At 45.6% G+C, this 27,739-nt stretch overlaps 1 protein-coding gene and 1 long non-coding RNA gene across 2 annotated transcripts; one reads left to right on the top strand and one right to left on the bottom strand.

Moving 5' to 3' along the window:
- Positions 1-734: 734 nt before the first annotated feature.
- GGT5 (gamma-glutamyltransferase 5) lies at positions 735-21,092 on the bottom strand. Its single transcript, XM_415237.7, has 14 exons — positions 19,901-21,092; positions 19,534-19,592; positions 18,819-19,114; positions 10,534-10,664; positions 9,058-9,144; positions 8,141-8,330; positions 7,410-7,567; positions 6,829-6,978; positions 6,191-6,324; positions 5,324-5,526; positions 4,790-4,881; positions 3,984-4,093; positions 3,214-3,321; positions 735-2,990 (listed from the first exon to the last, which is right to left on the bottom strand). Exons 1-14 carry the CDS (start codon positions 20,058-20,060, stop codon positions 2,844-2,846), a joined length of 2,025 nt encoding a protein of 674 aa, XP_415237.5. The 5' UTR covers positions 20,061-21,092; the 3' UTR covers positions 735-2,843.
- LOC121106855 lies at positions 18,972-22,462 on the top strand. The gene is made up of 2 exons (XR_005840048.2): positions 18,972-19,160; positions 19,271-22,462. It is a non-coding gene; the product is annotated as an uncharacterized LOC121106855 (long non-coding RNA).
- Positions 22,463-27,739: the final 5,277 nt, after the last annotated feature.

Here is a 27,739-nt window from a genome sequence, read left to right as displayed (position 1 = left end):
AGAGCAGAACAATGCTATTTGTTAGAGCAGATTCTTATCTACAAAGCAATATTTTTCAACGCAGTCACCGCCATCAGCTGTACTTTTTCACCAGCAAGGAACAAAAGCCTGCATGCTGTGTTCAGCAACATCTGTGCCAGCGGAGGTGATGCACTGATAGTCACTGCAGTTGTTCGAGTAGATGTGCTCAGAAATGGGCATAACAGGCTTCTGGGAAATGACAACTGTGTACCTCCTGCAGAATTGCTTCTAACAGTCTGGGGCATGTAAGTCACTTTCCTTCCTGAATTTACTGTATCTGGCGAGAAAACTTCCCTATTTATAACCTATTTTACCAAATCTCCCTTGTGGGGAGTTCAGTTTTTAACCATGGCTAAAAACACTTCTGTTTTAAATGATTATTATGAATGCATTTGAATTCTTTACTCTGCAGAACCATTGGTTTGGGCTTTTTTTATCAGTATCACTACAGAGGGCGCCTTTATAAAACCAAACAAAACTGAAGGCTTGAATCTACATCCTACACTTTTCTTAAAGCAGGCTATAGACACTCACCCATGCTGTAGCATCCATCTGCATCTCATTTGGATGTAGCTGTACATAGGGCATGCACATCTCCCAGCTGCTTTGGTTCCACTCCTCACGCTGCATTGAGGCTCTGCATCAGTAGGTGAATGTCGAAGTAAGGAGGTAAGTCTCTCAAACAACTGCTTGTGCCTTAAGCTAGGCAACAGTTTGTTTAAAAACACTTTATTAAAAATATAATTTAAAGAAGACTTTGTTAGAAAACAGAGCAGCCTATGTACAGCAGTGCTTTAAAAGTCCATGTAAGTCGACTAGTTATAAAAATAATGCTCTTCTGTTGGCATCAGCATGAATGGGGAGGGACGAACCTGGGATGCTCTGAGTTTCTGCAGCACTGAGGAGGTGGCAGGGCCAGAAGGAGGTACAGACCTCAGCTTCTCAAGGTGTTTTGTTTGTCACTGAGGGATGCAGGACTGCCACAGTGAGCGATCTGCATGCATTCATTTCTGTCTTGCAAATGAAATCTGTGATAGGTTCTAAACTTACTTAATTGGCTCAGTTTCAATGTTAATAGCAAAGCATTTAAATTGCAGTGAGTGCAGGTCTGCAGATAATATTCCCATGGCTTCACTGTGAGACGTAGCAGTGATGGCAGTGTAACTGGAAAGGCGATACGAGGCATTGGCTGGATAACTGAGGTGTGCTTTACCCTTTGGTACATAAGAAGTGAAGGGAATTAGGAGGATCAGTTGCTTTGTGGCTTGGTGTTTCTGGAAGTGAGACGTGATTTGGCATGGCTTAATAGCAAAGCAAGAACTGCCTTTAGCCAGTGCCATTTTGGGTGCATTTCTGTAAGCTCCAAGCAGTTGGTCTATAGCTAGAAATAACTGCAGATCTTGCTAAAGCCAGGATCCAGTCTGGCTACTCTGTCTGGATCCAGGCAGCTTCACTCATTAAAATTCATCTGAAGGCCAAGATTTCAACGAGTCAATGACTTACTGACAAAAATTTGTTCAGAAGAATGTAGACTCATTCCTCACCTCGCTTTGCTTACAGCAGTGCATGTGGCTGGTCTGGTTTGGGTTTGCTTTAATTGTCTGTGCTCAAATACTTGGTATGGTGGCTACAGAGGAAGGTTTTTTTGTTGTTGTTTGTGTAGTTGAAATACCAAGGGTTGTGTGGGAGGTGACAGTTATCATGGGGGGAGGAGAAGGGGCTCTGCTAGTGCCTACCTGGTTTAGCTTTGCTGTCAGAAACACTCATACAATACTGTCTGCATCCATAGGAAAGTAAAATTCACGAGCTTTCAGAAAACGGAAGTTGTTGGTTATTTGAGAAGTGTGTTGTGAGATGTTTATACTTGTTTTAACATTAGATTCCTTTGGCCATCCTAAGCAGGGCAAGGTTACGGAGTAATGGTGAAGGACCTCGTGTGTCCAGATGAATGGGTTCAGGTCTCTCCTCCAGAAGCTCCCAAACAGTCATGCAATTTCATTCTTGTCATCTTTAGGGAACACTGAGACTAGTTGTGGTATACAGAGAATTAGAGCATGTAAAACTGCATCAGCACTTTTCAGCAGTCTTGGTGTTCGCCTGGCCAGAAGCTCATGCCTACAAAATAAGTCTTCTGATTATATATCCTTTACATTTTGAAGAAAGTTGTAAAGCTTCAAAAGCAATACAGTGTTTCTTCAACTTCTATCTTCACCTGCCTTCCCAAACTACTTATCTTCTGCAGGCACTGAGGAGGAAGAACATAGATGGGGACTAGGCATAGATGGGGACTCTCCTACTGCAGGGAGAGGTGTCATCAAGGAGCGAAGCTGAGGCCTCTCCCTCCCAGGAGTAGCAACTTCACATTGCCCCATAGAAGGTTCAGACTTCAGGTGACCAGTAGGCAGGGTTGAATAAGGCTTCAGCTTATGGTTTCCATTATGTCTTCAAAGTAGAGAACATGCTTGGCAGCAAGCTAGTGCTATGGTGCACTGCTTTTTTCTGCCATTCTTTGGGAAAAGTAGGGCTCCTTAGGATGGGAAAAACAAGAGGTAGAACACAAAGTTTTGCTTTCTTCTCTTTCCAAACCCACCTTGGAAGCCCAAATGTAATCGTATACATTATATTAGACGTTTCTTACAGTTACTCAGTTACTTCACATTGCTGAGCCCCGGTAATAAGAAGCTTATCATGGCAACAGCCTGAAAGAAACCAATTCTGTTCTTAACTGAGGCTCTCCAGCAGCAGTGGAAGATGCACGAATCTGAATCTAGTTATCTCCTGTGGTTTTGACTAGCATAGAGACGTTGTGATGGCATTTCATGCTAATACCCAGCTGATTTCCCCAGCTTCCTTTTATCAGAGTAAGCAGAGATGCATTTTCCTTCCTTGGAAACTCCCTGCACGACATTCATTGAGAATTCAACTTTCTGTTCTTTGTGTCCTCTTTTCAGCAGGCTGTTCCTAACATCCTGCAGGAGGGAGAGCAGAAAAAAAATGGAGTAAATGGGGCAGAGACTTGAGGTCTTAGTGTTGCCACATGTGGAAATGAAGTATGTATATGCAAGGTCAGGTCAAGAGAGCGTGATTCAAGGAAGAAGGAGGTTAGCTAGAAGCAAAATGCAGGAGAGTTACAGAAGCAATCTCCTTCCCATCAAAAGGAGATGATGGGAAGATCCAGCTAAGGCTGCTTACCTGACTGAAGTGTTCCTCAAACAGGATACTGTCTTTGTTGGTATGCATGATGGGAGATGAAATGGCACGTTCCAAGTCATAACCAAACCACAGCTTGTTTATAATGGCCTGCAATGAAACAAATGGCATGCTAACTGAAGATATTGAGTAAGAACCTGAACCACTTGTTGTCTTCCTCAGCACTGGTGTAAACCCTAACCAAATCCTGCCAATGGGATTGTGCAAGGCTGGACTATAAGAAGTCACTCTAGCCTAAGCATCCTTTCACGGCAGCCAACAGGAGATGTCCAGAGCAAAACAGGGTGAGCACGTAATGATACTCCCCATAATGCTTTCCCCATGCCAAAGAGATGCCCTTCAACTCAATAGCAGTAATGGATTCTGAATACCTTTCTACTGATGGTTGTTTTTTCTATTTGGATATCTTATAGAAAATGTGCTGTACGGAGAAGTTCTGCAGCAAAATTGTATGTTATGTTTACAGGCTTTTTTTGAACTTGAGGATTTTGTTTTGTTCTACTACCCTTCCCCATAGCTGTGGTCCATTTAGACCTCCTCCTTTCCTATTCCCTCCTGGTGGAATTACAGTTCAACAGAGCTGAACTACCCTTGCCCCAGAAAAGCTAAAAGCAAGAAGGTGAGGATGGACTGTTAGTAGCAGGCCCTCTTTATTGCCATCCACTTAGCAGTACTAACAGCAGAACGTTTCTTTTGTTTAGCTTTCAGTCTGATTGGTGCAAGGGGTTTCTGTGCAGTACCTCTTCACTCACCATAGCAGTAGCACTGATAATCCAGTCCCCACCTGCCCCTCCAATCACCAGCATGTCTCCTGACTTGGAGATGAGGATAGAAGGCACCATTGCTGAGGGAGGCCTCTCTCCTAGGGCAAAGGCAGAAAGTATTATACCTCTCATGTGTCTGCTAAGGGCATTAGGACACACAGATTCATTTATCTCAGCTTTGCATTCCTCATGCAGAACCACCCTACTGTTCATTCCTCAAAAGGCCCAGGTTTTCCAGAAATCTAGAGTGCTTGTGCTCAGACTTCACCTCACAAGAAACCGACCCTTTACAGCAGATGCTAAATAGGAAGGACAGAGCACCATGCAAATAATCAAGACTTGCTGCAGGTCATTCAACCCAGACAAGGAACAATTAGCTGCAATCCTGCCCTTGGAGTGCTGATGTCCTCTTTCTTGGCAAATCCAAGGCAGCTTGCATCAGGGACAGCTTATTTCACAAATCAGTGTTAAGTGGTTGCTTTACTTCTTTATTCTCTTCCTTACCCGTTCATCATTAGCTTCTACATTTTTTCTTTAAATTTCTTTAAAATTCTTTAAATTTCTTTGATTTCCCGTGTCAGAAACCAAAACTTCTGTGTTTCCATGTAAATGCCAATGTGAACAGACACAGACACTACACGACTTATCCTCTCAGTGTGAAATAAACTTGCTCTCATCTAGACTTTGAAAAGTAAAGATTGCCTACAGTTTGTAGATAGTCTCTGTCCATTTGTACATAGCCTGATTTTCCATCTTCTGGCCTTGTTTTCTATTTTGAGGTTGAGAATGCTCACCGGCGCGAATACTACTCTTTCCTGTGCAGAAATCAGCAAGTTCATTATTCAAAATGATCCCAGTCTGGTTGGAATAAACGAAGGAGCCAAACCTGCAGGGAGGAAGAAAACATCCTTTAAGTAACCAGTGCTCTTCCACTGTGGATGATATTAGCTTTAATGTAGGACTCTGCTGGGTCACCCCTGCCTTCTGCCAACCTGCAGCCACTCCAGAAGAGGTTCCCAAAAGGTTTTTACTTTGCTGTGCTGGAGTCAGAAATAAGCTTTCTGTAACAAGTGCATGTGGGGATTTGCTCAACCCACAGAACTTCAGCAGAGCTCTGGTAGTTATTACATGTTTGTGAACTGTGGTGTTCCTCTGGGCTGATTCTCAAAGGCTATCACATGAAAAAAAGCCTTCACAAGAGGCTAAATAACTGAAAACTGAAGTGTTTGGGTTGTTTTTTTTCATTACTGGTAAACAGGCTTTGCACATACCCTGTAGGACTGATATGAGGCCCATGTTAGTGAAATACCAACCCCTTGGCTACTCACGGGAAGTTGATGGTGCTGGTGGCGGACACAGCACTGCCATCTGCAGCGAGCACAGAGATGTGGCTTGTGCCTTTACTTTCATAGTTGCAGTTGGAGAGAAACTTCGAGAAGTTATAATGGTCGACTGGATGGTCACCACGGGCATCTATTTTGCTTCTGACACGCTCAGCAGTCTTGTTACACAGCATCATTGCCACAACTGCCTGTAATCACAGCAAGGCCCTATACCATTCGACATCATGCTTCATCAATAAAAGCAGGGGGAATTAAGGAAAAAGAGGGGTGGGCATTCAAAGTGCTGGCATTTGTCTTCCAAATAAACCATAACACACCATGAGTGTGAGCCACTCCTGGGAGTGGCTGAGCACCTGCCTGCGGTAGGAAGTAGCAAATGAATTCCTTGTTTTGCTTTACCCAGTAAACTCTCTCTATTTCAACTCATGAGTTCTTGTACTTTTACCTTTCTGACTCTCCCCCATCTCACCCAGGTGGAGCCAACAGGTGCCTGAGTGGTGCTGTGCTGCCTGCTGGGGTTAAAGCACAACACTTGGCCAGCTGATCAACATTGCTATTGACTAGCAGTTCTGAATAGTTTCTTTTCTTCTGTGGCTGCAAGGCAGGAGGGTGTCAGTGCATCACCTGGTGCTGTAGCATTGTGCTGGCAGGCAGGATAGCCTTGGACAATACGTAGCCTTCATGAAGGCTTAGCACATAGGCTAGAATAGGTTTGGGAGAATGCAGGTTAAAAAAGAAAGGGGAAAAAAAAAAACATATGAACTCCCTTGTTTCTCCTCTCTCAAGCAGTACAGAAGAAGCTGCCAGTGTTGCTGGTGTCTGTCAATACTCCTGTGCACTACAGTAGCTTACCTTAGCTTCAGAGAAGGTTGGGTCTTTCATCTCTGGTTTTAGCATATTGCCAAACTTCAAGACCTCTGCAATGAGATGGTAGGTTTCTCCCTTTTCTTTTGGTGTTGCCAAGGATGCCTGATGGAATTTATACTCTAAAGAGGAGGATGGATTCACTTGGTTAAAGGACCCACTGGCCATTAATTTTTCTTCAGGAATTTTTATAAAAATGTTTAAAGGAGCCTCCTTTCCCCAGTTCACTTCAAAGAGAATCATAGAATCATGAAGGTTGGAAAAGACCTCTAAGATCATCCAAGTCCAACCATCAACCCATCAACACTGTGCCCACTGAACCATTTCCCTCAGTGCCACTTCTGCAGGTTTCTGGAACACCTCTGGGGACAGCAACTCTACCAGTTCTGTGAGCAGCCTGTTGCCATACTGTGACCACTCTTTCAGAGAAAACATTTTCCTGATGCTGAAAGACTGTAAGAATGAGCCAGTTGCTCTTCCTGCTTCACAGCATACCCATAATGCTGCTTTGGAGCCCACTCTGGCTCACCAAGACCCTTTCTGCCAATTAATTTTCTAATGCTCTAGATCAGTTCTCTTTGCAAACCTCTTTGCAAACCTCTGCACACTTTCTCTTAGCGCTTTACCTTCCAGGATCTTGAGGATGAACAGGAGCACAGCACCTCCCATGGGTGGAGGAGGAGAAAACACTGTGATGTTTTTGTTCAGGGTAATGTTCAGAGCTGAGGATACTTCTGCTTTGTATGCCTTAAGGTCCTCCATTGTGATAACAGACCCTTCAACAGAAAACCAAAGAGATAGCTGTCATTAGCATGTTAACATATGCTTCCAACAGGTGCTATTGGCTGGACACATCAAAACCTTGGTAAGGTTTCTGAATAGCCATTTCTGTACACTGAATTTCTTCTACCTAGCACAACGGAGTCTTCTTGTACCCTTATCTAACACAAAACCCTAGGACAACATAAAGCCTAAGGGAACTGAAAAGGCCAACATATGACTGCTACAGGCAAATACCAGAGTAGTGGTTGGCTCTCATCCCTGCTTTTGGGCCTAGGTTACAAGAATGGGGAAAAGATGTTCACCCTGTATCACCCCAAGTAATGAGTAAATGCCACATGCTGGCTATCCCCAGGTACCTCCTCGCTGTCACCCAGTTGCTGGGAAGAAGCCTGTCTACTAGTATTAAAATATAGCTGTTACCTACCAACTTTCTTAATGTCTTCCACCAGGGCCTTTCCTATCTCTCCCTCATAAAATGCTGTAGCTCCACTTTCTGCCAAGATTTTCAGCGTCTTCTGCAGTGCTGGCCACCTGAAGGTCTTTCCACGTGTCAAAAACCTTTGACCATCACAAATCAATGGGCTGTTAAAGAAGAACATCCATCGGGTTACAGAGTGTGCTTATTCCCAGTGCCAGACCCTCATTCCTACCCAGAGCTGATTTCATTTCTGTATGTCACATAATTTCCAAGCCAGTGCTATATTGCAGCGTACATGGAGAAAAGTTCTCAGCCAACTGCTAACCACAACACCAGGCACATTTTTCCATAGACAGTTTTCTCCATGGGACCTAGTACTTTGACCCCAGCTCAGACCAGCGTGGCTTCCCTGAATAAGTGCCTGCTGTAGGGCCCTGCTGTCAAGGATCTTTCCACACAGATGGAGGCAGGCTCCATCCATCCAGCTCCTCACGAGCAGATGTGCTTAGCAAAAAGTTTTGCTGTGGCAAGCCACTATAAACAAACAACAAAAAAAATTGCTGACGGTAAAAGATTTCCAAAGCAAACATTTCTGTTATTCTCTCTCCATTGCAAGCACTTACTGAGCAGCAGCTGCAGCAGCCTGTGCTATATGTTAACAGAACGGTCTGAGCTGAGGGAGCAGCGTTCCTTTGCTCTAGTCCTGATATCACTTCAGTTTAATTTGTGGGTCTTACCACAGGTTTCGTCCCACGTGGGAGAAGTTTTGGTGATTGATTATTTTGTCCATAACTGGGGAAACAACCAGTGGGTCTGAAAGGAGCTTGATGGTTGGTTCAAACAGGGATTTCCATGGCAAGCGGCCGTATCGCTTATGGGCTTCTTCATACCCACGAATTTCTCCTGGTACAGCAATCCATTTGGGACCTAGAGAGCAGAACTGCAGTGTTACACCTGGTATGTCACTGGCCTGTGGAGTACAACTCTCTGAAAGCACTCGAAGTATGGATTCCTAGAGGCAGAACGTGGTCCTCTAAAGGCAGTTTTCACTGTTCAGTTGCTTCTTCCAGTATGGAATAGGAAGGGTAGAGGTGCATGGTGAGAGCACAAAAAGCAATGGGCACATTGCAGCAAAGGAGACTGCAGCCAGACATCAGAGAAAACACATTCATGCAGAGCACAGTCAGATACTGAAACTGGGGTCAAGTAAGGCTGTGAAACTCTCCATCCTCAGAGAAGATAAAAAATGTGACAGGATAAGGCCCCGAGCAGCCTGCTCTAGTCCTGATATCACCCTGCTTTAAGCAGGAGTTGGAGCAGGAACCTCCAACCAGAATCATTCGTGATTCCTTTCCAGCTCTTCTTCCAAGGGCAAGAAAATCTCCTCAAGGGACAAGGACACTCCGCAAAACAGAATGTGCTAGGAAAGGAGAATGGATACAGCAAGAAATGTGGAGAGATCCAACATGTGCTGCTAAAGTAAGCGTGCCTGTTGCCAATTGGTAAGAGCAAATGGACATGGAGTGACTGCAAGTGGTAGTGAGGTGACAAAGAGATAGCTAAGCAGATCTGAAGCTCAGCAATTTAGACAAAGAGCAAGGTCCCCAATTCCTCCATCCTTACTTCTGTGCACTACACACTCTGAGGTCCTTACCGATGTGTAAACTAGTACAGCCAGACAACAGATCACTAGGAATGCCTTGGGGAGCTGTTTCACGGGCATTGATCACCTCGACTGTTCCTAGAAAAAAGAAGAAGAAAATGAATAACAGTCTCTTCCAAAAGGCAGGTGAACATCACACAGCAAGTCAGCTCAGCAGACTGACCAGTGCCTGCCTAGAGACAATAAAGATGCATGGACAAGGCCAGCATCTATATCTCAGCATCTGGGATATGCTGCTTCACATCTGATGCAGCTTCCTGCATTTCCTCTGCAGGTGGGAAGTGTCAGAGACAAAACTTGAGCCTCATGCTACCTGATTGGTCATTTTCCAAGTGATGTCGAGGCAAGGCCATGTTTGTAACACCTCTGTCTCAGGAAATTTGAAAAAAGAAAGTCACACACTTATATTTCAGGTGTAGCCTAATTATTTCTCCTCCTTATCTGCCTTCTATCTGTCTTTTTCCACTGCAGGCCACAGAGCTGTCTGTGTTGCAGGAGCCCACAGTGCTTCTGTACCACGAATGAGAGCCATGCGTGACCACCTGGGGCTCTGCACAGCAGAATGATTTGGGTAGCAGAAGAGAAGGGTTGTTGGTAGGAGGGAAAGCAGCTCTGCCAAAAGAATGAAAAAATATAGGTGCTTTGCCAAATTATGCTATTGCTTAAGAAACAACAGAGAATTTCCAGACTTGCAACTCCATGATACTACTTGGAAGCGTTTTTAAGACTATGATATTGTTATTGTGTCCGTCAACTTCTATAAGCTCTGGGGGGTTTTGGTAGCCAAAGCAGTTTAAAAAACATTAAAACATAAAAGCAGGAACATAGTAGTGCAAGAGGTTAAACCAAACAGAGAATACTTCCCAGCAGGCCCTGAAATTTGCTGGATTCACATTTCTGAACAGAAGATGCATCCCTGGGGCAGGAGATTTCAGCACCACTCAGGGAGTCTGACCCCCACCAGTGATAGCGTGAGATGCTCCCCATGGCAGCAGATTCTGCCTGAGCTGCTGCTGCAGGACAAACCCATCAAGTCCTACGCCACGGGCTCCTCCAAACCAGTGACAGCCCTGGGCTGCTACCCTCATTGCCAGCACATACACCTCGCTCCACTCCCAGCTGCTGCCATAGCAGAGCTCCAAGTGGCAGCTCAGACAGGACCACCCACACCTTGCTGTACCAGTCAGATATATGACTTTAAAATATAATTTGGGATCGCTTTACAGGCCAAGGAAAGGTTCTGAGCTCCTTCCATACCACCACACACGTGCTCTGTCTGTGAACAACTGCACTCTTCAGTCCTGCTCTGCATGCAGAAAGCTTTCAGGACAGCTCCTGTAATTAACGCTTTGGATTAAGAGCAGAAGTATATTTTGCGTGTTTTGGTATTCAGCTTTTATATAAAAGAAATGACTCTGAGAGAACATGAAGGATTTTGACCATGGAGAGTGCAGGGCTGGCCCATACCTGTGCTTGCATTATAGATTGTAAATACGACTCCGCCACCCAGGCCTGAACTCTGAGGGTTCATCACCGACGTGCAGATCAAACCAGCAATGGCAGCATCCACAGCTGAGCCCCCTCTTTTCAGGATGTCCCTGGAGTGGAAAGGGAAGTAAAAAAAACCCACAAAGTTAAAATCCAGACATGATGGAATGGAGGGCTCCTATGAAAATCACAGGATCATTGAGGTTGGAAAAGACTTCTAAGATTTTCTAGTCCAGCCATCCACCTACCACCAATACTGCCCACTAAACCATGTTCTTTAGTACCACTTCTACAATCAGACACTTCCAGGGACAGTGGCTCAAAAACCTCCATGTGCAGCCCATTCCAGTGCCTGATCACTCTTTTCAAGATTTTCCTAATATCCAACCTGAACCTCCCCTGGCTCAATTTGAGGCAATTCCCTCTCATCCTGTCTGTTATTCAGGAGGAGAGACTGCCCCCCACCTTGCTACAACCCCCTTTAGGAGAATTGTAAAGAACTGTAAGACCTATCCTGAGCACTGCTGGTCTTCCTCTGGGCAAGGGGTCACGAGGCAAAGGGAACTGCAGCTGCTCACAAATGCTCTTGGACAAAACAGGATGGGAAGGAGCTCCCAGACATGCAGGAGGATGCTCACTGCAGACGGGAGAGTGTCTGCATGCTGGGAACCAAACAAATGGTTTCTGACTCCCCACCTACCTTTCCCACTAAAAGGCATATGCTGGTCAGCAGGCCAGAGACATGGAAGCAGAAACAATGGGTTCACATGAAGCAAACTCCTGAGAATCACTGTCTCAATTAGTACGAAATTCAAACCTTACTTCACTGTTGATGCAATGTGCCTTCCTGGGCTTCTGTAGCACAAAAATCCCCCCACCATCCTCCTTTATCCTCAAATAAAGGGGAAAAAAAATACAAGAAAAACAACCCACATCGAACAAGTAGAACAAAAAGTAAATAAGCCACCACAAAATGATTGTTTCTACCAAGGTACAGCCACACCAAAAATCACAAGGGCATTAAGGCAGACCCATGCTGTCAACAGAAGAGAATTTCTGCTGGAGAAACATGTCTCAACAAACCATCCTTCAAGCACAGCCAGAACAAAGACTCATTTCAGTGGAAATGTGATGTTGGTGAAGAGGGATTTCCTCATGCAGCATGCCAGTGGCCAGCCCTGCTATTTGCTAATGAGGTTTCTGAGTGGTCAGCTTGGGGTATTGCTTAGAAAAGGCAAAAAGTCAGAATCGTAAGTGGAAGAACAGCTCATCGACTGGAGTGTAACTGCTCCCAGAGGCTGTGGCAGAGGGACTGCTGTTTATTTTACATCCATTGTTGTCACTGGGAACCTGCTGGGGATGGGAACAGGATGCTGCCCACAGATCCACTGATAGCGGCTTTTCTTTGTTCAAGTGACTTTGGAGCGGCTGTCTGCAAGGAAATGGCTGTGTGGGCAACTGCGGAGTAATGAAACCACAGGGAACCACGGGGCTTTCTGTTTGCAGCCCTGCACACCTTTCAGCCCCCTAGCAGCAAGCTGCTCCCTCAATGTTGCCCTGAAAGTGGTGACTGAGGCTCAGGGTTATGCCTGCAGAAGGCCTGGGAGCATATTAGAAAGCTGGGAAAGGAGTGGAGAGAAGGATCACAACACTGACCTGGGGCAGGGGTCCTCTGAGCCCACGTACAAAGCCTGGTGCCAGGGAGAAACAAAGTCCTGAGATAAACTTGTGTGCAAACCAACTTTAAATGTAATGCAGTGCAATCAGATGTGAGCGAGGGAAATCAGACACATAGCTGTCATTTTCCCAAAGCCCGAGAAGCATTCACAGGTATGAAGTGGTGGCACTCCTACACTGTCTGTCACCCAGAGGCCCTTCTGCCACTCTTTCTACGTCTCCAGAAACACCTGAGCTTGGAGAAGCCCTCCCTGGTGAGGATCCCTGTGTGCTCTGTGTCACAGGCAGCTGCCTGATACAGAAGGCGAGCAGTTCCTCCTCCAAAAGGTGACAACAATAAACAGATCTGTTTAGTGTTTGTACAATTACGTGGCCTGTTTTCAGCTTCTGGGTGGTGCTAAGATCATTTGGTGTTGCCAAATACTTACGTGCGAAAACACCCTTTAACTGCTGCTAATGCACTGCCATGTGTACGAGGCACACAAACCTGAGGGTTTCTTAAGCAAAGCTTATGCAGCTCCCACCCCCTCCAACACTCTCAATTTAAAACAGCCAGAATAATACAAGTTAGGATCTCAGCTCCCATTTAGATCAGGGAGGAGAAAAGAGGTATGAGCAGGAAAGGTGCATCTGGCTGTCAGGGTAATAGACATCTCCCTGGAGCTGAGAGCTGGGCTGTGACACAAAATCCCTACCAGCATCAAGGAAACAGTGGGAGGAGGACGTTCGTCAGCAAGGAGGACTGTGCAGCACTGCCCCAGGCAAATGAAGTGCTTGTTTACGAGCTCTGAATTCCTCCATCCTGCCTTGCTACCTGATAGTTTGCAGATGGATCACACCCAAGATGCTGGCTTTGTGAGTGCCTCAGAAAGGCAGGAAAGCCTGAGATAATCTCTATTGTTTTTGTGCCTTGTGTAAGGGGGCCCTAATTCCTGGCTGTGACTTCTTGGTATTACCATAATATACAGCAAAAATAACAGCAGCAGCCAACACTCGGATACCTTTTCACAGAGAAGCTAAGCATGTTTTGCTTTGTCCTTGGTCACTATCCATCTTTAAAATCACTCTGCAATATAAACAAGACAACAGGAGAAGGAAAAGGTTTCCAGATATTCCAAAAGTGCTCTACATTCCTCTCTGCTGTGTGACACCTGTTTATCACTGTCACCTCTGGCAGCAAATAGCACATGTAAAGATATGCACTCAAACTTGTTTCTTGCTCAAGGGAAGGGGGGCTTTCCAAGTAGCTGCTGCCTTCCAGTGAGCACCACAGGATGGACAGTAAAGCTTCCCACCCACTTCCACAGTGGGCAACACCTGAGAACACGTCAGATGGGATGGGTTACGTGATGCTGAGCATGGTCCTTTACCAGCGATTCTATGGGGAGCACAGCTTAGGGAGAAGGAGAGCTGAGATTTCTCCCCCAGGTTAAGCATTACATTGGTTCTTCAGAGCATATCAGGAAGCATGTCCAGCCCCAGGGCTCAAATGTACATACCTTGGAGGGCTCACCAACAACAGTGATGTTGTTTCCAGGCTCTGGGGAGGTGTATGTCCCTGACATCCCAGCACTACTGGGTCCCATGGCATGAGACAGAGAAGGAAAAGGAAGCCTTAGAGTCAGGCTTTGAGCTCAAGCTCAGAAGTCACTGATCCCAGCAAGGGTAAAACCAAATCCTGCTCACGGTTACTAACGACTTCTTAGGAGCTGCTTTCCCCTTTTACCTCTGAGGCCTGATATGTGTCTCTGTGATCAGAGCAGGGTCCAAGGCCCACAGCCACACACTGCTATCTGCAGACTGGCTCCCACTCTCCCTCCAGCCTATCTGAAAGGCAAGGAAAAAACATTCTCCGATCCTGTTCTTGGCACATCATGCTCAGTTCCCCATGCCTGACTCACCTGCAATCAGCGAGAGCTCTGCCACTTCCCTGGAAGTGCTGTCTGGGGAATTCAGGGCCATTACATATTTCTTGATCAGCCAGACTGGAGGAGCACTCCCTGTTTTATTATTCGGCTTCCTTTATTTGAATCACTGCTACAAATACCTTAATTACAATGCAAAACTGCAGAGAGAAATGTAACCCTACAAGCAAAACAGTCTGGTACCTTACCAGGTTTCTCTGGAGACAACTAAGCAATGCAGCTAGCAAGATTTGATAACAGTATCCTTCCTGCCACTTAATTTCAGATTTAGGGTTCTGTTATTGAAAACATTTCCTTAAAGCCAGGAGCAAAAATAGCACTTCCTTACAGAAGAGGATGTTAACAGGCTGTGCTCCAGCAGCAGTGAAAGAGTGCTTCATCCACCCAGGAAGGGTGATGAATGGCACTTCCTCCCACAGCCAAGTGGAGCAGCGCTGGACTGAAGCCTGCAGTTCTGCTCTGGGCTAGGAGGAGCTGATGCCATTTTAAATACGCTTGAAATGCTGGGGGTTTAAATTGTTTTTCCTTTTTTTCCTCTTTAAGACCACCTATAACATTGAAACTGTCTGACTAAGACTGATGAGGAACAAAAGCAACAGCTGTTTCTGTTAAAAAAAAAAAAAAGTTACCCAATTTAGAACTACTGAAATACAAGATAGGAAGGCAAATCCTTTGGGATATAAAGATTTTTCAGAAATGCTGCTGGGTCATCACTGAGAAGGGTTTTCACAGCAGATCCTTCCCTTAGAACAGCTTCCCAGGAAACAAACATTTTTTTTTTGCTATTAGATTCTCACCCTCCCAGTGCCTTTTCCTCAAGGGGTCTTTGTTCCAGAGGAAGGCAGTTCCCAGGGTTTATGCTGTGCTGCACTGGGGATGTGAGATCTGAGGCAGCTGCAGGGCCAGGTCAGCTCAGCTCACCTCTCTGCGGCAAATGTCACTGCTGGGAATGAGCCCTTCTCCTAAATTCCTCCCTGGCTTCATGCTGGCTCTTGTGTCTGTCATTTGGGAAACACATGGGTGAGGAGCAGTGGCTAGCAGAGTTCAAACAGCACGCAGGAAGGGCATCTAATGCTTTTTGCACTGCTGATGGAAAAAACCTCCTCCACTGCCAGGAGGGAACAAGAGGTTCAGAGCTGGAGGTGAACCTCAGGCTGGGTACTGCATGCTGCCAGGCAATCAGCTCCTGTCTTCTCATGGGTTCCTGACATGAGGATAAAGTAACTGAGTTGGACTTTGGTACCACATCCACATTCTAAAACCTGCTCTGTCTTCTCTTTTAGCTTCCCATCTCTCCTCACTGAAGTTCATTCAGGGACAAGTTTTTGCCAGAGTAGGGTCGCTGTCTGTGCCTGACAGACACTCACCAGTTGCTCAATATTTACTTTTGGATCCCAATTTCTAGCAGTAAAACCATCTGCAGCAAGAGACTCAACCTCATTCAGCACTGCAAATCAGGCACCAATAGCTAAGAGCCAGTCTAGCACAGGACATGCCAACAAGGATGATGATGCTGGAGGCTTGCCGAGGTTGCTGGCTTTCTGTTGGGAGCCAAAGAGTTGCATAAAAATTTCAGACAATTCAACCTCACACAACCCTGGAGTATACAAACACCATCTCCAGGGATGGGAAACTGAAGCCTGAAGATAACAGCTCAGCACAAGCCAAGAAAAAGTAGCAAATGGGAGTTATGGCTCTGTCCCCCTCTCCCCATTTTGTAGTAAGGAATTAGAGCTATGTGGTTCCCTTGCTGAGCCTTCCTTCACAGCTGAGCAATGATGGAATTCAGACATACAGGCATCTTGAGGTGTTTTCCCCAGCTCACCACCCCACTTATTAAAAGACACTGTTGCACTTAGCACAAGAGGTTTGGTTCAGTTGCTCTCATTAAGTTCATTTAAAAGCTCTGCTAGGGAAGCACAAAGATTCTGCTTTATCAGACACACAAACTATCATGTAGCACCTCAGAAATCTCATTACTGCCCACGACAACTCAATGCATATTGGACAGCAGAGCGTATGGCTTGGGTTGTTAGTTTTCTGTTTTGTGAAGGAAATAAGACTCTTGATTAAAGAATGAAGTTCATCAGGAGGTTAGAGATTAGGTGCTGCTTTTAACTTCAAACATTTCAAGCACTGAGCCCACTCCGCACTTGGAGGTTCTCTGAGCATCCCTTGCATGGGCTTCTGGGAGCCCAGAGGGATTTGCAGGGGGCCAGCACAGGGCCCCAGCAAACAGAGAGACTGCAGAGTCATTGGGGAGAGCAGGGACAAAGTGGCACCACTGAATCTCCCTGTGCACTTGCCTTGGGGGCTGGTTGCCATTACTCCACTCTCACCAGGCAGGCAGGCTGATAGGTTCAATCACATCACATTGTTTTCATTTGATTATATAACTTCCCCATGAAGCCTGATTAGCTTGTTTTTTCCCATGGTGCTGTGGAGGTTACTCTTTACATATGTTTCCACTAAAAGCATCAGCAAGAATGAGTTTGAAGAAAGTTGTTTTGCTTATTTTACTTATTTTTAAATTCCTCTACAAAATTTTAAGCATGCATATCTAAAGCCAGTGCTGGTCTGTCTTCAGTTCTGACAATGTGCTTCAATTTAGCAAAGCTGCTTGCCCTGAGGGGGAAAAAATGTAAACTTTATAATTTTATATACATCTATGTATTGTATGTATGTATATATGTGTGTCAAGAATGCATTATCCATCTTCGGTAGATTAATTCTCTTGGGATTTTTCAGCAATGAGAGCAGAATTTAGCCTGTTCCATCCCTGAGCTGCAGCAGTCAAGCACAGACTCCCCCTGAAGTCTGTCTGTCATGGCTTTGGGTCTCAGAAAACAATAAAGAATGATTGTTTTGGCACTCGGTGCTCCCCAGACACAGCGAGGAGAGGTCAGTCACATCCTGCCTCAGACGTAGAGGATGTGGGGTGAGGAGTGAGGTAACCAAACTGCAGAGATGGGCTCAGGACAGAAGAAAGCCTGTAGGGTTGAGGAGTCTGTGAGCAGGGGGTAATGGAGAGGGTACAGCAGTTGGTAGGATGAGAAGAGCAGCAGTAGTGACTGTACAGGCTCTAACAGCAGCACAGGGAGATGGGGAAATGTGAACAAGCAGACACGAGTAGCAAAGGGCCCAGCAGGGACTCAGGAATTGCAGTACAAGTCCCAGCCCTTGTGCCAGTGGGAATCTCATCACTCATTACACTTCTTTAACTCCTCAACTCTTTGCATCAGCCCAAGCCCAAAGAGACAGCGAAAACATTTGCAAACATTTGCATAACTGCATAAAAAGAGTGAAGACCTAAATACACTACTTACTAAAAGAAAAAAAAAAACCCAAATTGATCATTTTTTCTTGCTTCCCCCTTCCTACATCTCGTGACTTTGGGAGTTAATTATTTCTGAACAGAAGAAGCCAACAGCGTTGCTGTAATCCCAAAGCCACTCAATTAACTGGCTGGGCAGAGGGTGGAAAGGCAGTAGGGCTGTGCACAGAAAGATGCCTGGCTCTGCTGAAGCCAAAGTTAGGTGGCAAAGGAAGTGGAAGCTCACAGGTGGCAACAGCAGGACCTAATGGCTAAAACTGCTTGGAGAAATTGGATTTCATTGCTACTGCTGTGACTAAATTTCTGTGTGAGGCTAAAGATCTCAGCCTAGGTTAAGCAAGAGGCCTAACCTGGGGCATAGCATAAAAAATAACCTCACTTCTTGATGTACACACAGCCACAATGCGTCTTTGCTGGTTACTCACAAGTGCTATGTCAGTTTCTCACTGCACAATCCACAACAAGAAGTGTGCTACAGTAACACCAACGCCTGCCTCACTCCTCCAGCCACAGGGTAGAGCACACAACTTCAGCATCCACACGTGCTGCACGTAGCCTGTAAAGGTTTAAGTTCCATCCTTCCACTTTTATACATAAAAAGGTTTAAGAACTGAAGTAATAGCAGCAGTAAGAGTTGAAGTTGAGTTAGAACATGTGAGAAAGAAGTTGCTGTGCAAACTAAAGTCTTACAACCAGGGCAGCTGGAGGATTTTCTTTACATCTACATCTTTCCTTCCAAGCAATGTAAGCATGTCTTCTATACTTACACCATCTTGGTTGAATTTCAATGACATCTACACTTTGCTTTCCAATACATAGTGCCTTTCCTGATAGCAGATATGCCTGCTGCAGGCTTTGGTCTAGAAATGCACTCCCTAAAGGCTGGGCTGTCCACCCCTCCTTATCCCATCCACCTGCTTGCCTTCCTCACCCCTGCTGAAGCCTGGCTGCAGCTCCCTGCTAGCTCCTCTCCCTCCTTTCATAAGAAATTCCTAAGCCACTTATCCCACAGACTTACCACCACAAAGCAAGCAGTTGATTTCTTTTTTCCACTGTTAAAAATAACATTGCATTCTTATTCTATAAATATTTGCAACTTCCTATAGACCACTTATGTGACGTTAAGTAATTAAGATAAGCATCAGAGGAAGAACCTCATCAGTTTTGTGAGCTGCTCTGCTGCCAACAGCGAGCACCCAAGGAGCAGCACCTCAACGAGCACCCAAGGAGCAGAGATGGGACAGAAGCTCTGTGCGTTACCTGTCCACCAACCCAAGCCCACAGCACACACAGCCCAAACTGACAAACCAAGAGGTCCATGCACATACCGGCCGATGTTAGAGCAGGTCTCGGTGTCAGCAGCCACAGCGCCGTGCAGGTACTGCTGAGGAGCACACTTGGGTTGAGTCAGGGTGACCAGGAGCACAACCACCACCGCCAGCACCCCGAGGGTCAGCAGCACCAGGCAGCAGATCCTTCCTGTCGTCATGTCCGCTCCTGCACGGCCAGAGGTGCCTGGGAAGCTCTCGGTTCTCCTGCGAAGGCGCCTGCTTTGCTGCCAGGGGAAGTGGAGGATCCCGCAGTGATGGGAGGGAGGAGGTCTCACTGAAGTGGGCTCTGCCTCCTGTGATTGACGATTACATCCTTTAAGACGAAAAGCTGAGACAAAGGTAACTTTCTCTTTTCTGCTCTCTGAGAGACAGCTTTCAGTTTCTCCTATGAACTAATTTTCTGGGAAAGCCTCCTTATACCCCCTTTGCTTTTTTTTTTTTTTTTTAAGTCTCTGATGAGAACGTTTAACACTTTCACTGCTGGAGCACTTCCAAGTGAAACCTCCACGCTGGGATTTGGTTTCAAGCACTTTCCCCGTCCTTCCTTTCTCGCAGCAAACTACAAAGCAAAGGCAGCCCACATGTTGGATCACTGGGAGAATCACAGCAGCGATCCTGCGTTGCACTCAGGATACTTCCTTTCCCCAAGGCTGCTCAAAGAATTGAAAGCTAATCACTATAGAAAGACTAAAGCCGGAACTTTCATACTTACCTTATAGTTCACTCCACCCTTCTCAATGACCTGCTTTAAATCTTGCCCGCGCCGTACATCTGTAAAAGAACATAACAAAGTCGCTTTAATGGAACAGCACATTTCTGCAGCTCTACACAACTTGAAGAGTTAAAAGCTCGGGGGGGGGGGTCCAGCTTGGATCACTCAGCAATCACAACACCTGGGAAGCAAAGGGCTCTTGAATAGCACAGAGCAGTTTCCCAGCACAGCACTGATCAGCAGTGCAGCTGACTGTGCAGCACAGCTGGCCCCAGTTAGCTCTATTAGAGCCTGAATAACGCTATTTCATGGATCATACCTCAATGAATGGATTTGGTAGATTAGCATGTGTTTTTTGTCGTTGTACCTTCATGGGAGAAGTGAGAACACTCCAAGAGAATATGTAGTGTTGTCCAATATAAACCATAGCCCCAGGGGAATCTCCTTGGTCCCCGTGCCTCCATCTGGCTTAGTAATGCTAGGTATACCTGCCAACAAGCCCCCGCAGCTCTAATATGACTCTGCATTTCACCCCATTGCAAAACATCCCTGATCTCCTCAGATTTCTCAATCTCTGTGTCACTTTCATATTCATTTCTTTCTTTCCACGTTATTCCATAACACCTAAAGAATCAATTACAGTGGCTTTAGGGAAAATCATTTCCTGTAAATAACTGGAAATCCTGGCCACTGAGAGACTCGAGAGGATTTTGCCCATTTGCTTTCATCAAATGCCATGGAGAAGCTAACAGCACTGTCCAGATTTCTTTGCATTTGCTTTTCATCTCAGCAGGTCAAACACCTGTGCCTGAGTACCTGGCAAATAACCCCTGTGCTGCCAAGGAGGAGTCCTGGAAGGGGCAAGAAAGGGAGCAGAGAGCATCAACTCCCAGACCACTTCTGGATGTGAAAAGATATGGCTGGGATCCATTGCAACAAATAACTCCCATAGGAAAACCCTTCACACACGCAGGAATGAAGGCTGAGCCTCCTTCCCTTCCTTGGTGCAGCCTTTACAGCCTTGTTGGTGCTGTTCTCAGCTTTGAGACATTACACTGCAAAGTCTGCATTGGCTATATCTAAATTATACTGTTAAGTTTACATACTTTAGTATTTGTTTAATTAGAACTGCAATTATTAACAGAATTTATTAACTAATAAATAGGCACAAAATCTTTATGTTGTTCTTTATGTTGTTTGGGGTCCCATTACATCCTTTTCCAACTCCTCAACTGAGACCGAGTTTGAAAGTCGTTTAACATCTGAAGTACAGGCATTACTAAGGCTAACACAAAGACCCCACTCACCTCATAGACAGTAATAAATCACTGAGGGGTACAGAACCTCAAACTGTAAAGGCACAGCATCACTATGGAGCGGAGGAGTTGGGAAGAAGTTCCCTTGCAGGCAGCTTACTGCAAATCAGGAGCAATCTCAGAGCACTGAGATCAGTTTGCTGGAGCAGGATCCATGGCAGTACAGGGCCAGCATCGAGGAAACAAGGTTTACTGCCTTGTCTGCAGCAAAAGGATAGTATAGGGTTGTTGCATGGGTTTCTCAAGCACTGGGTTTCCTCCATGCCTCTTCTTCTTCAGCACAGTTTTCCATTGGTTGAGGGAAGGACGAGAACATCACTGGGCAGAAAGCCAGGCATTTCTGCTCAGTGGACAAAAGCTATGCTGTTGACCCTCGATTTATCACTCTTATCTTTGGTAAAATAAACTAAAAGAACTCTAAGCACACACCATTCTCCAAGCGTTTTCATGTTAGCGTCCTGACCACCCTTCTTTGCCTTTTGCCTCTGTGCTTTTCAAATGCCATTGCAGCACACTCCAGGGGATGCCTCGTTCTGCTGCTGTTTGTGCCTGCAGTCACTGTGCTCTTACCGTAACAAGAAGTGCATATTATATTTCTCAACACTAAAGTAAGTTTAAATCGTTGGATAAGAATCTAGGAAAGTTTCCAAATGCATGCAGACAAAGCCAAATTGGATGCACTTCATACACTGTTTCCTCTGCCAATCATGCTACGATCCAGAAACATCCCTTGTCTTTATATGATCATCACATAACAAAAATAGAGGCAGTACTCTATGAATTTAGTGTTCAGATCTTCTAAGATCTGCATCAAAAGATGCAGGCCACAGATGTTGGTGCTCGTGGTGCACCAGGAAGGAAAACCCTAACCTTTGCAAATGGCTTTCTTTGCACACAAGCAGATTTTCTTTACTGATGGCCATGATTCGCTCCCATGAGAAAGAGATACTCAGGAATTGCAAATCCTGGTACCAAAGAACTTCTCATTCATATACTTGTGACAAGAACTAAACTCATCATCTCCCCTAAATTCACGAAGACCAAACTTATGTGTCAGCATTCAATTCTTCCTATGACAGAGCAGCCACACTCAAGATTAGATTAAAAGTGAAACCTCCTGGTGCAGTATTTAACTCTTCAGTCTGTTTTGAAGCAAATCCAGTGGGTAATGTTTTCTTAAAGACTAAACCTCATTCGTAGGATTACTGCAGTAGCTGGGAACACTGGTGCTAGGCAACAAAAGGGAGTCTTCTGTGCATCCAAAGACACCAGGAGTAAATGCTGTCTGAACTCTGCTTTGACTAATTTAGGCAAAAGCTCTATGGTAGTGATCACAAAGGATATCTCTGGAGGGTATTAACTTACTTGAAAGCATTAAACTCACTAAACGAAAGCATTAAATAAAATGCATTCTATAATTAAATACACACCCGCCTATGTATGACAACTTACATAGCTGCCATCGTAAGCTTTATAAGATCTCAGCAAGACACAGTCTGTGATATTATTCCAGTTGAATTTTTCTATCATTGAGTACAACAAAGCATTGTCGAAGGCAAAAGGAGTTGCTGTGATGTTATAATGAAGTCAATAAACAGAGAATATGGCTCAAACCCACATGCCCTTTGGGAAAACATTCGTTTGTAGGGATGTTTTAGATGTTATACCCTACATACACGATGGTCAATGACCAACAGCCCTGTTCAATCCCGAGACAATATGTGAGTATAAACAACAAACATCTGCTCTGCCAGTGCTCGCAGCAAATGAAGAGTTTCCAAACCAGTGCTCCTGGGTGCTCACTGGGATCCCAGGCTGCAAAAGCCCATGCCTAAAGCTGGGTTCCCCATGCCAGAGGTTGGCACTCTGCTTGCTGCAGTGTTGTGCTGGAGTGGATCTGTGCTGCTGGGGGAGGCAGCTCAGCTGTTCAAAGAAACCTCACTTTTTGCAGCTCAGGCAAAGCCTGCCAGATTCGCTTGGGTTGGAGAACTGGCTAGAAAGTAAGAATCACAGTTTGAAGCATTTATATTTTGGAATTCATTTACTTTTCAGAGTTAACTAAAGAAATTCCCAACTCACTCAGTAATTTGCCTCTGTTTAGTTTTCTAATGAAGAAGATTCTTGCCAAGACAGCAGAGCCAAGAATCAGACTTAAAATCCAATGTATTTGTTTAAAACAATACATTGTTGTTGGACACCAAGCTGTACAGGAACTTCTAAGCCAGGTTCTCAGCTGGGTGAAAATCAGAGGATTACACTGATAGCAGCAGAGCTCATCTGCTCCATTGTGGCTGAGGACCAGAGGTCTTGCTTGTTCTCAGCAAGTAGGAATATAGGAGAAAATTATCTGAAAGCAGAGAACAGCCAACTTTCTCTTCCCTTCTTGTCCCTTCTTTCCTCTCTGCTTCTGCCATCATATTTTACAGAACCTCAGCAGTTATTTATGCTCTTTAGAAGACCTTACTTGACACTGATAGGAAGCACTCTCATTAATCTCAACAGAGACTGATCTACAGCCTCGCCGCCGGCCCCCAGCCATTTGTCCACGAGACTTTTGCCCTCTTTTTGGCCACTCTGTAGAGCAGGAAGTTCAAAGCATAACTCACTCTTTTGGCTGTCCTGACCTACATGTCTCAGCACTGCTGAGCTGGGAGCAGAGGAGCTTACAGAGCAGAAAGGCACGTTCATGTGTTTTCCTAGCTATGGTTACAGCAAGAGCTGCATACAGCTTCATTACACCCAAGCAGTGGAGGCTGGAAGGTGTGTGAGCATTGCTCTGGGCCAGGCTGTTGGTGGCTGAGAGCAGGGCAGGCTGAAAGGACCTGCTGTGCTCAACAGAGCTAAGTCCTGCTCAGGCACAGCCCTCCAGCGACAGCCCAGGACCTCAGGCAGGGAATGGAGACGAGAAAAACAGTATATACGTGGTGGCAAAACCCACAGGTTTGCCTGCTTGCCCTTTCCCAAGCCTCCCTAGCCCCTGTCACCCTGGTTCCTAACTCCTGCCTCCTGCAGCCAGCTGCCACCACGCAGGAGACACTGGGCAAACCCTCCATGAGATGCATACACCAAGCCCCAAGCAGCTGCCATGCTCCAGCATCCCTAGGCTGCTCATGCAGCTGGTGCAACTTGGTTTTGTTTCTCCTCTGTTCAAGTACTTGATTTCAGTTAAGAGTGTATAGAAACAATAGGGGCTTTTGTCTTACGAGGCCATTTGAAAACATACTCAGGCTCTCAGAATGAGGAGCAAGGAGGGAAAAATATATAGATACATTTAAAGCCCCTTGCTGAGAACTGAAAAGAAAGAAAGAAAGAAAGAAAGAAGTAGGAGCAGGCTTTTCTGGGATTCCCAGGTAAATGGCAGAGCTGTGCTGAGTTCAGTGAGTCTTTCCAAGTGTTTCATCACGCTGAAATTCATGAGTATGGAGTGAAGATCAGAACCAGCATCTGGATCTCATCTCCTCTCCAAAATGAGCAAGCGTGCTCAATCAGAGGACAAACAAAAAGAGCCAAACAGATCCCATTTTTTTCTCTGGAGATGACAGGCCGCTTCTCTCCTATTCCTGCAGCTGTTTCTGAGCAACAGGGGCTCACACACACAGTGTCCCTGCTGGAGTTTTACAGCAAATCCTACATCTTACGAGAAACCAGCACATCCACGTCTCCAGCTAAGTGCAGCAGTGCTTGGGCTGCTCTTCATTCATGCATTTACGTGAACAGTTCTATCCAAAGCCAGTTTCTGTTTTGCACACTCTTACGCGGCACCCACTCATGATGCAGAACAAGGGAACAGCTGATGCTGCCTTCCCAGCCCACCTGTGGGTCTGGTATCCCTCCTTAAGCAAAAGCAAACTCTTGTTTAAGTCCTTCCTCAAATAATTCAAGATGATAACTCTGAAAATACCATTACCTTTTGAGCGCTGGGTGCTGTTCTAGCTAAAGTAAAACTCTGCCTCTCCGGGAAGCTGCACCCCGGGATCTCAACAAGGGGAGGTGGGTACAGCAGGATTTTAACTGCCTTCCTACTTCACAAGCAAAATAAAGAAAGGCAGAGAGAAAGCAGCTCTACAAACAGCTCCACCAACAGCCCGTGCCATGTTCTGGCACAAAGTCAGAGGGTACTGCTGACTGTACGATGATGCTGACAGTGCAATTTTTTTTCCACAGACGGAGGGATTGCTCCTCAATGACTTCTTTTCCTTGTGCAAGAACACAACAAAGTGCTTTCTTCTCCAGAAAATGGAGGAGCAGCATCCAGGGTGGGAGAAATTCAGCCTTCTGGGGTTTGTTTTCTGTCCCCTTTTCTTTGGTTCTGCTCATCTTTCACTGATGTTTTACTTTGGAAATTCCCCAGCATTCAAATCCTTTCAAGAAATAGTGTTTCCAGGCTCTTGCACAATTCCCTTTGGAGTTGCTGTGTTTACCCTTAGCCACTTTCCCACACACTGATCAACGTGAATGGCTCTTTCCCTCCTTCAGACTTTTACACCCTTTCCCTGTGGGACACCCTGAAATCACGGTCCCAAAACTTACTCAGCTGGAACACAGAGACTGCAAAAATTCAACTGTTGCTCACCAATAAGAATGAGCAGCTGCAATGGAACACCACTCTGCTTTCCCACATTCAGAGCTGGAATATTAATTAGTCCTTGCCCATGTTAAGTATGTAGCATAAAAATACCAGAACAGAGCTGGATGAGTGATACACGTTATTATTTCAATAGGGAATAAAGTGTTCTGGGAATTTGTGCATATCCTTCTCTTCTACATTCTGTGCTGTTGAGTGCTGTATAGGATGCCATGCACTGTACTACAGGATTGCCAAGACACTGCTGGAAGGTGCCCCAAATCCCCTGAGCTGACAGCTACATGTTGAGTACTCTTCCAGAGACACCAACAGCCTAAATAGGTGTTAAGTATGGATAGAAAAAGCAAAGGTATGGAGAAGTATTTACAACAGCTAAGTAATATGGTTCGGTGTCTGCCATGTCCTGCAAATGCTACGAGAGAGCTATTGGGAAGGGCGACAGCGCCATGGCAAGCATTAGAAAACACAGCCCTGAGCAAGGCTCCTGCTGGGCAAAGAGATGGAAGATACCAACAGTGCTATAGTCCTTTCCCAAATCATACAGCAGAAACTTTACCAGCACAGAACTTTTCATAGAATCACCAAGGTTGGAAAAGACCCACAGGATCACCCAGTCCAACCATCCACCCATCACCAATATTTCTCACTAAACCATGTCCCTCAACACAACGTCCAAACGTTCCTTGAACACCTCCAGGGTCGGTGACTCCACCACCTCTCTGGGCAGCCCATTTCAGTGCCTGACCACTCTTTCAGAGAAGCAGTGTTTCCTACCATCCAGCCTGAACCTTCCCTGGCAAGGTCCCTTCCCTTTCATCTCTTTGCTTCGATTTACTTCTGCTCTATTCACCACAAGCTTCATCTAGGCTCCAGCCCAGAGATAATAACGCGTGGACTTCCATGGAAGTCATTAAAAGAAAGTTAGTGGCACAGTGAAAAATGGTAACTCGGGAAACCCTTAAGATGTTATTTTTTCCATCAAAAGCAGAGCCACTGGTCGCAGTATCAAAGGGCAGATGGAAGCAGCAGCTTTTCACAAAACATAGGTCAGCCCAGTAAATCATGCACACAGACATGCCTGGTTTGTGTCTGCTACAGATTAAAGGACTTTCAGCAGGGAGTCCTATTTTAATTATGATTGAGCTAATTTGAAAGCTTTAGGAACACAGAAAGCGGATCTCATTGCAGACACCTCCAGGGCTTCGTGCTAGCAGCCAGAATAGCTCTGACACAAAATGTCAGTGGACATGGTCCCTCAGCCTCAAAGATTGACCTCTCTGGAAATCAAGAAACCCAAACCCAAACCCAACTCCAGGTGCCTCAGCCTGGGACCAACTTTCCTTTCTGACCTTCCCCTCTGCCTGTCCTGGCAGCTTTCACAGTCCTTTCACTTCTAATGCAAGGTTCGGGCAGAGCATTCAGGACACTGTACTGGGCTAAGAGCCACCCTCCCATCCAGGCAGCACTAATGCTTTGACAGAAACCTGCTGCTCATTTGCTTCCCTTTTACAGTCTCCTGTGTTGATCTTGATCTTGATCCCTTAAGCCTCACTGAGGAGTCCACGCAAGGACCTGCAGTAAAGGCTTTGGGAACGTGCTCTAAAAGAACAAGCAAAGAGAAACAAACCCTTTGAAAGGGCTGCCTGTCTTGTGACAGACCCCTCAGCCAACTGAGCCAGCTCTTAGGGGCCCCTTCTGAAAAACAAGACAAAGCACGGTCACAGCCCAGCGGGAGCCCTGGAATATGAACTGAAAGGAGATTTGCAAAATGAAAGAAAAAGGGAGATTTGAGTAACTGCCTGCTGTTATTAACAAAAATATATCTGTTCAACCATAACCCTGTGCCTACTGCCAATGTTTGGCTTCTGCCGCGTTGGCACCTTGGCCAGTTAGTGGAATTTCCTGATAAATAAATGCACGTCTGCTGTGACAAGAGTTCAGTGTAAACACAGAACCATCCCAAATTACAGCTCCAAAACAAAAAACTACATTTATTAGGACCCACTAGAAACCAAAACCAATTCCCTGCCCCAGTTCTATTTGTGCTGGCATTTAGATTAAAGGTGTTGACTGCCAACAATCACAACAGAAGCAGCGACAACCTAGCTACTGCCATGTTACCAGATGGACATCAATCCCAACAGATTACATGACAGAGAATAATGTTTAGGTCAGACTATCATTAGGAGCTGCTACCCATAACATTTCGCATGAAAATGGAAGACTATACTTGATGTGAAGTCCAAATAGCTTCACTGGTGGTTCTTCAGCAGCAAAGTGAGGATTAATGGGAACTACGTGCCGC

The sequence above is a fragment of the Gallus gallus genome, chromosome 15 (assembly GCF_016699485.2).
Source record: "Gallus gallus isolate bGalGal1 chromosome 15, bGalGal1.mat.broiler.GRCg7b, whole genome shotgun sequence".
NCBI classification, from domain to species: domain Eukaryota; kingdom Metazoa; phylum Chordata; class Aves; order Galliformes; family Phasianidae; genus Gallus; species Gallus gallus.
This window is presented reverse-complemented; position numbering and strand designations above follow the sequence as displayed.